Source organism: Prosopis cineraria, unplaced genomic scaffold (genome assembly GCF_029017545.1).
Source record: "Prosopis cineraria cultivar Desert tree isolate PC_DT_omini unplaced genomic scaffold, ASM2901754v1 PC10, whole genome shotgun sequence".
Taxonomy (NCBI): domain Eukaryota; kingdom Viridiplantae; phylum Streptophyta; class Magnoliopsida; order Fabales; family Fabaceae; genus Prosopis; species Prosopis cineraria.
The window spans coordinates 10,702,518-10,711,663 of NW_026555341.1; the positions used below are offsets into that span (position 1 = coordinate 10,702,518).

General features: G+C 34.7%; 3 protein-coding genes across 3 annotated transcripts in view; 2 read left to right on the forward strand and 1 right to left on the reverse strand.

The window, feature by feature from the left end:
• The window catches only part of LOC129322099 (lectin 6-like), a 5,692-nt gene extending 4,129 nt beyond the window's left edge, over window positions 1-1,563 (forward strand). The window contains 3 exon segments of the mRNA XM_054968148.1: window positions 702-815; window positions 817-876; window positions 879-1,563. Coding sequence (XP_054824123.1) covers window positions 702-815; window positions 817-876; window positions 879-1,418 — 714 coding nt within the window. The 3' untranslated portion in view covers window positions 1,419-1,563.
• A 905-nt stretch (window positions 1,564-2,468) lies between these two features.
• On the reverse strand, window positions 2,469-4,438 carry LOC129323158 (glutelin type-D 1-like). The gene is given in 5 exon segments (XM_054969740.1): window positions 2,469-2,717; window positions 2,807-3,014; window positions 3,017-3,343; window positions 3,346-3,528; window positions 4,188-4,438. Coding segments are annotated over 5 exon segments (1,068 nt in total). The 5' UTR covers window positions 4,384-4,438; the 3' UTR covers window positions 2,469-2,563.
• Window positions 4,439-7,983: 3,545 nt separating this feature from the next.
• Window positions 7,984-8,838, forward strand: LOC129322100 (lectin 6-like). Its single transcript, XM_054968149.1, has one exon. It carries the CDS (start codon window positions 7,984-7,986, stop codon window positions 8,836-8,838), a length of 855 nt encoding a protein of 284 aa, XP_054824124.1.
• Window positions 8,839-9,146: the final 308 nt, after the last annotated feature.

The following is a 9,146-nucleotide window of genomic DNA, read 5'->3' on the forward strand; positions in this document are numbered from 1 at the left end:
TCGAAATTTATATAGGATAGTAAATGTTACTTCAGAGAAAATTTTGACAAAAATTACACTTCAACCCTAGTTTAAAATGTTTCACTTAACAACCAACAGAAGTTAAAACGTCACGCGCAAAATTGCATCGTTTTTAAGTGGTCCTCATGACCCTTTCTAGTAATGTGTCAAAAGTGGATTTTTCTGCCCCCATACTTTTCTACACACCACACACACAATATTCCATTTTTCCAAATTGCAATATATATTAGTATTCGCTGCACTCTGAACAAATTAAGGTTGCTGACATGAAATTCAGCGTTATGAAATTGAAGGAGCCGTATCTAGACATCGAAATTATCTATGATCTTTTGCAGTTTTGTTCGTTAGTTTTTGTTCGTATCCGTACTTTCCCCCTTGTTGCAATCCAACAAGCTGGCACACAACTCATCCTGACAATTTATTATAATACTTTTCTCTCCTCTCTCACACACACACACGCCAGCCGGCCAAGAAGCCTATACATATATAGCCGCAAGAAGCCCTTCTGGTCCAACCATACAAATCTCGTCATCGTCAATCAAACATGGCTATGTGTAACCCAAAAACCAGCTTCTGTTACTCTTCGTGTCTTCTTCCTCTTGCTACTCCATAAAATCAACTCAGAATCATTTTCCTTCAGAGTTTCGACTTTTTCGAGCCAGGATTACCTGTAGCTTTAGTCGGTGACGCGATTTCATACGGCGGGGGCTATCCTCCTCACAAGAAGAGATCAGGTCGGAGGAGGGGAAGTCGTCATCCGCAAAAACAGCGTCGGCCGAGCAGTGTACTTCACCACCAATCCACCTATGGGATAGATACACCGGAAATGTTGCAGACTTCACCACCGAGTTCACGTCGTCGTCGTGGATTCCGGCGGACCACTTCTTCACGGCGACGGCTTGGTCTTCTTCATATCGCCGGTGGAATCCGCCCTTCACATCCCTGTAAATTCATCCGGTGGCTATCTTGGATTGTTCAATCCTGAAAATGCCTTCAACCCCAACCGCCAGAATCGAGTCGTGGCCGTTGAACTCGACAGCTTCGGAAACGAGTGGGACCCTGTTCAGGAATCTCTAGCTGCTCACGTAGGAATCGATGTCAACTCTCTTAGGTCGGTGAAAACTGCAGATTGGCCAATCAACAGCGTACCACGAGGTTCTTTGGGGAAGGCACGTATTTCATATGACTCTAAGACTAAAGAACTCAGTGTGACCATAATTTACGATGGTACTAAGCAGGGTAGGGTAGTTTCACTATCGCAAATTGTTGACTTGAAGAGCGTTCTACCAGAATGGGTTAGAATTGGATTCTCTGCGGCCACTGGCGATTTGGTTGAGTCCCATGATATTCTTTCTTGGTCTTTCTCTTCTTCCCTTCGACAAGAAAAAAGCACTTGAAGAAGACGATCATGCCACTGGTTCTCCGTGAAATCTAAACTTCGTATTTGTATGTTTCCTGAATAATATCAGCAAGGCACTAAGCTTGGTGTTTTGATGGAATCACGTCTAGTTGTCTTTCTTATTATTTAAATCTTGGTGTATGTTTGTACGCTCTGAATTTTTCGTCGTTACATTGACAAAGTAATTTTTTGTTGTGATCAATCTGTTTGTTCATGCTATCTCTTGCCAAAATTTCTTGTGCCTTGAGCTTAAATATAATGTTGAAGTTTGTGGACATATGAATCAGATGTAGTCATATATTTTCTACCACTTTCTTCAATCAAGTAATTAATTTATACTTCGCTATGGATTTAACTCTTCAATATGAATAACAATTCATCGATCAGCTTTCAATAACTAAATGAGGGTTATATGATCAAGCCGGCGATTTGGAATTAGTTTAAAAAAGCAAAGGTCACAAATATTTTGAATTTTTTTTATATTAATAAAATAAATATTTGTCGTAATTAATTTGTTTGTTCATGTCTATCTCTCGCCAAATTTTCTAGTGCCGTAAGTTTAAACATCCAAGTTCAAAGATATTTTTAATCAAGTTAATTAACGCGCTTAGCCATTGGATTTATTTGGCATCGATTGATCAACGAATACTATTCAATATGCACAACAGTTCATCAGCTTCCATTAGCTAAATGATGGCTTTAATCAAATAAAAAGGCACCATGAATTAGCTCAAAGCAAAGGTCATTAATATACTGACAAATCCGTCAAAAATATAACATCAATGGTTCAAGCGATGAACACATTATTCAATTAGAAAAGTGAAAATTTAATCTAGCTAAGATTAAATTAAAATTAAAATTTATGTATGTGTGTATTACTTTTGAAATACAAGACGAAGACAAGAAGTTGAGAAGTTGATTCGAACTATATCATCTATACTTTGAAGAGACATATATCAAGAGAAAAGTAAGATAATGCTAGAAATATATTAAAACCACGAAATGATCATTTATTAAAAATATGAAATATAGTTCAGATGACCTAAACTAGAATTCATTGAAAAAGAGAAAGAGGGGAAAGAACAACCTAGACTTTATTTTTGCCTCCACCTCTGGCAAACAAAAACAATATCATCTATATATCTATTTTGGTGGAGGGAAGAAAATAGCATCAGAAGTCCTCTTTGAACGAAAGAGTTGTTCGAGTTTTGAATCCACATTGAAACCAGCTTGCAAAACTGTAGGAGATAAAGCCTTCCACACCGAAGAACTTCCAGCCAAATGAGTAAATATAGGACTGTATCACATGATGAGTAATCATTAGAACCATAAACATCGTAATCATTAGAATATCAATTGCGTAAGAGATATATAAGAGAAACTTACTTAGGGGTAGTGATGATAGAGAACCACTCCAAGCCATCTGCATCAGCAATCTTGGAAACCACATGAAACCTAGGTACGATGAACAAATTACCAGCTTTTACCGTCGTCTCCAAGACTCTCTTACCATCCGGACCAACAACCTGAACACGACCACTTCCTCTAACAATGTAAGTAACTTGCAAGGCAGAGTCACATGAAAATCCAGGGAACACATGGCACTTCCATCTAACCGAACAAGATCTGCTCCAAGTCCGATCTCACCAACCAAAGGAAGATTCTTGGTGTTCAAAACAACCACTCTTCCACCATCCTTAATGTCTACATCTAATGGAGCCTCCAGACAGTTCAATGCCATGCCTTTACGATGATCAGGCTTTGGCTCGGGAAGTTTAATGCTGTTGCTGTCGAGCTTCACAATGCCCTTGTTTGATTGGCTTCCGACTATGGCCTTAACATCTTTCTCCTCCAAGTCCCAAGCTCTGCCCACAAACTCGTGAGAGAAACCAGTGAAGATTCCGTTTGAACCAGTCAAAAAGAGTCGGTGAATTCACCAGCCTTGTGGGCTTTTGAAGTGTCACCAAGAAAAAGAACGACCAACTCGGTGTCGTCCTTGTTGTACCACCAAGTCACTACACCAAAAGGAAGTGCCATAGCATCGCCTTTCTTGATTGCTAGGATCTTCTCTTCTGATTCAGGCAGCACGATTCCTACAACTCCATTTCCTGAATCAACAAGAGCATTAATAACACAGTTCAAGAATATGTGCACTCTTTAAAGTATTAATATCAATGACAACAGACACCAAGAAAGCTGGCTAACAGGTTTGATAGGTGAGGTAGGCTTTTCATTCACAGATAAGCTATGTTTCAGATTCATCTTAGATCTTTCTCTGAAAATTCAGATTCAGAAAGCAAAATTCACATTTAACTTCCAACTGTCTACGCCCCCCGATGGCCAAATCAATGAAAACCAAGACTTCGTAGGAAGAAACCCTAGAGACAAAATTAGTGTTGCGGAACCCAGTATACTTTGAAACACTTGTTAATAAACAAAATTCGCAATGTATCGTGCATGATCAAAGGCTGCATTGAATAATTGTGAGACAGTTTATTTTTAAGTTCTCCAAAGATAAAAAAAAAATAAGGGATTAAAACCAAACCCCTTTATACATCAAGAATTTGAGATCACAGAAGTGATTTCTATAACAATATAAAATCACGATGGCTCTCGAATCAAGAATAATTAAGAAGGATAGCTGACGCTAACATAAATAATTAACATAAAAAATTATCTTCTTATGCATGATAGCTTCCTAAACCAAACAATTACAATGCTTTACACGATCAAGAATCAAAATGAAGAGAAAAACCAAAACAAATACCTTGAAGAGCGTAAGCAACCATGGAAGAGTCCGAGTATCTCGGAAGCGCAAAACCATTCTTTTCAAGAGCGAGTTTACCCGCACCGATATTGCCGTGATGTAACATGGGAAGCTCAGAGGGAGACCAGGCGTGGTAGGATCCACCATCACCTCCATACACTTTCTTGGCCAACTGGGGGGTAAGATCAATCGCCATCTATTCTGTGGTTTCTCGATTCAATAACGAAAACTAACACTAAACTCTCAGAGAAAAAGAAGGATCACAAATCTGTATGTTGAATGGCCTTGGTGGAGTGGGAATTTATAGCCGATTTGAGAGAAGTTTTTGGTCAGTTTTAATTTTTGGTAGATTTTAAATTTAATTGTTTGAGATATGGTTAATTAAGTATGTTAATAATCTATCCTTATCTATGCGTTACAAAATTAAATTATGGTATTTTCTATATTTGAAAAATAAAAGAACAGTAAAAATAGTGAAAAGAAAAAAAAAGATAAGTTTTAATTTTAATTTTTTTTGGATGAAGTTTAAATTATAATTTAGGATAAGGATAAATAAATATGAATATAAAATACTAAGTCTATAACAGGTAGTCTCAAAACATTATAGCTTATAAATAATATAACTTACTTCAAATTATTTACCATATACCAAAAACATATCTGCTAATCTATGAAGCATTAATACTTCAATACTATTTTGATTTTCAGATTATTATTTTTAATTATTTTGGATACGTAATCAATACTTTTTCATGAGTCTCTATGATTAATGATTGTGGTTTAATCTTTTTATTCCTAAAATCTTGTATGGTTTGCTTTTAAAATAAAAGATTAGATTTGATGAATGAAATAATTTTGATAGTGCTAGAATTTTGAAGGTGGCAAAATTATCTTTTAATAAACCAAACATAAAAGCTATCTTTTTTGCCAATGACAATAGTGTGGAGGATGAAAGATTGATACTATACCGCACTAGTCAATTATGCATAGAGTAGAATAAAAATATTTAATGAATATTTGACATTATTATTATTAAAAGACTTTATAAATATGCCGATATTGCTTGAATTGAAATTATATTTTTAGTGTATTTTTATGATTATACACACACATACATATATCTAATAATTATTGTATCACAATTTTTTAAAAATAAAGTATCGACATACATATACATATCATATCTTATTCATGTATTATTGTATTTGTGTATTATATTTATGATAATTAAAATTATAATATATAGGTGGGTCATCTTGTTTTCAGTTATCTTATAATGATATATTATTAAAATACCTGCGATTTGCAAGTCTCATTTCAAAGCATAAATATATTTTAAAACATATACTAACATTATCTCATTTAAGCAGCACAAAAGTAGATTAATTAATAATTAAGATGATGACCTGGATTTTGATTATGTATTTAAAATTTTAAATCAAGCTAACCATGATCTGATCCTATCATGCCACATGTTAATAGTCTAATATTAGTCACTTTGAAGTATCCTAGGCAAATAAGAAAATAAGTTAGATCACTTAATTTGTCATAAAATTTCAAAGCTTAATTTCCACCATTGTTCTTATTATAACTACAGTAAATTTCAACATCATATTAATTATTTTAAATTACATACAACAAAGTAAAAGAAAATAAGTAATGCAATTGACATCTCCCAAATTGATTTAGATTTGGGATTTAAAAAAAAAAAGTCCTTCCACAATGTGAGTATGTGACTAATATTAAGGAGACGAGGATATTCGTTTTCTTCTTCTTCGTTTTTCCAATCTATATCGAATCTATTGGTCTCTTGCCTCCTCCCCCTCCAATCCTCACTAGATATGACCTTGTAATTTTTGGGTTTTTTTTTTTTGCCAACAGACCTTGTAATTTGAATCATTGCAATGATTTATGGATGCGCTTGTATTTTGAATTTTGAATCAACATCATCAATGGAGATTTTGTTTGATTTTTGTTAAAAAAAAATTGAGATTGGATGATTTATGGAGATTTTTTTTAATTGATTAAAAGAAAGCAAATTATTCCAATAAATTATTTTGAACGGGGAAAAACATAAATTAGTTTAAATCACATATATTCACGCCACAAAAGAATAAATTTTCAATATATTTTTTAAAAAGTTATCAAAATTGATTTCGTGATAAATTTATTCGGTCATAAATTTTATGTTTTCTCATGCATTTGAAATGTTATGATAATACATAATTAATTATAAAAATGTATCAAACAAATAAAAGATACACTTTAAATAAAAATGTAAAAATGAATTCATGGTTACGAAAAACAAATCCTTTTACTCAGTAATTTATTTTTTTGTTGGATTCTTTTTTCCCCCCCGTCTTTGAATTTAATTTTTCCCTCACTTTTTTTTGGTTTGAAATTTGATCTTAACAATCACATATATTAATACAGTTTGCATTTCTGGCTTGGTAATTTCTTACAAATTGAAAAACTTAAAATGAACCCTTTTATTAACAGATAAATTTTATTTGTGTTTATCCTTTTTTAGGGATCTTTTTTGCCAACTTTTAGGTTAAAAATTATGCAGGTTGAATCCCAAAGATTCATTAGGGGTATTATATTCTTTTTATATATAAAATTATTTTTAAATCAGTCTCCTAATTCTACAATAATTTTTAAATTTTTAATCATTATTTGATATTAAATTGTTTCAGCGGTGAATGATATTTTTCCTGTATCATAATTCATAAAAACATGCAAGAGGACCTTTTCTTTTGGTCCAACATGTAAATGGTCTTATAATGAAATACAAATTTCAAAGGGGACAAATGGAATTTTCCAACCGAGGACAGAAGTTGTCTCTGTCAAATCCTTCCTTCCTCCCTGGACATTTATATTCATTGAATACCAAATGTCTTCATGATCGGACTTAGTTTTTCGGCGACACAAACAAGAATTAGACTTGTTGACAACGAGTTTAGAGTTTAATAAATTAGACGTAGAAAATATGCAAAAATAGGATAAAAAAAATATGTCGAGGATCGAGGTGATAGTGAAATTATACTTGTTATTACTTATCTTTAAACTCGGGCCAGACGTTTCATTTTAATTAATTAATACCATCTCACCTCCCATTGATGATCTTTTAAATTGATTTTCAATTTCAATGTTCCTTTCTTGTTTATTCAAAAAAAAAAAAATAGTTGAATGTCTGTCATTTTTTTATTTATGTTATTTAATTTTTTTATTAGATAATAAAAGGGCGAAACGCCATATACAAACAATTTCAATAAACGGGATTATTCAATTCTATCAATTTTAATCCAATCCATTGGACTTTTTTCTTTTTTGGTCATTAATATTTGGCAACCGGGATCCCAAACGTTTATTACTTTCAATAGCATGCATTCTTAGGGAGAAAACAGAGACACAATAAGGCAACTAAAGGTAGCTCAGTTACGTTGGAATGGGAAGGGAATAAACAATTAGTGGTTAATTAAAAGGTTAAACCCTCCTAATAATATTTTAAAAAATATTTTGTATCGATCACTATCATCCAAGGATACATATACGATATACAATTTATTATAGCTTCTTTATGCAATAACTTTTTGTTTGTTAATACAGCTACACATGAACAAGATTATAACCATATATTATGCACACACACTCACACATTGTTGGTGGTATCTGTTCATCGAAATTATCAAGAATCATTCTTTGTTATTAGCAGCAGCAGGCCTGTATATATACATCCGCATTAATCTCTCCTTCTTGCCCAAATACACAATATATTATCAGCAAATTAACAAGCATGCCGGCTATCAGATGGAAGCCAGAACCTTCCCTTATTTTGATCTTCCTCTTCTTCCTCTTGCTACTCCACAAAATAAACTCAGAATCAATTTCCTTCAGCTTCAAAGTTTTCGAGTCCCAGCCCGACCTATTACCCATAGCATTAGCAGGCGATGCCATTTCATACGGCGGAGCTATGCTTCTCACCAAGAGAGATTTCAAGCGAGGGGCGAACCTCACGATGCGCCAACACAGCGTTGGACGAGCAGTGTACTTAACACCAATCCACCTTTGGAATAGTGACACCGGAAAAGTCGCAGACTTCACCACCGAATTCTCCTTCGTGGTGGCTTCCGACGGTTCTATTCTTCACGGGGACGGCTTGGCCTTCTTCATAGCGCCGGTCGAAACCGCTCTTCACATCCCTGCAAACTCATCAGGTGGCTATCTCGGATTGTTCGGTCCGGAAATAGCCTTCAGCACCTCCCGGAATGAGATCGTGGCCGTCGAACTGGACAGTTTCGGGAACGAATGGGACCCAATTCCTGAACCTCTAGCTGCTCACGTAGGAATCGACGTTAACTCTCTTAGGTCTCTGAAAACTGCTGATTGGCCAATTAACCTCGTGCCACGAGGTTCCATAGGGAAGGCTCGTATAACATACGATGCAAGGACCACGACACTGAGTGTGTTGATTAGTTATACTGATACTCAACCTAATAGGTTTGTGTCGCTATCGCAAACCATTGACTTGACGACTGTGCTGCCGGAATGGGTTAGAATTGGATTCTCGGCGGCCACAGGCGATCTGGTTGAGGCCCATGACATTGTTTCGTGGTCTTTCAGTTCGTTCCTTCCTGAAGAAAGCGATTAATTCGTGAAGATGATGATGACAATCAAGTGTGGATGTTCTGAAATCTGTGTTTTTTCTTTTATGTTTCCTTAATTAATAACGGCGAGTCGCCAAAGTTTGGTGTTTTGCTTTTTCTTATATTTTAGTCAAGCCTTTGTCAGCTCAAAGTGTTTACTGTACTCCGGGTTTTATATTTTAGTTCTATTAATGATTGATAGAATAAAATATGAAATCGTTGTCATTAATTTGTTCGTTCTTGCCTTTGTGTCTCGTGTGCGCTCAATTCCGAGTTTGAGAACTTTCTTTTCTTAATAATATCAAACGAGAAA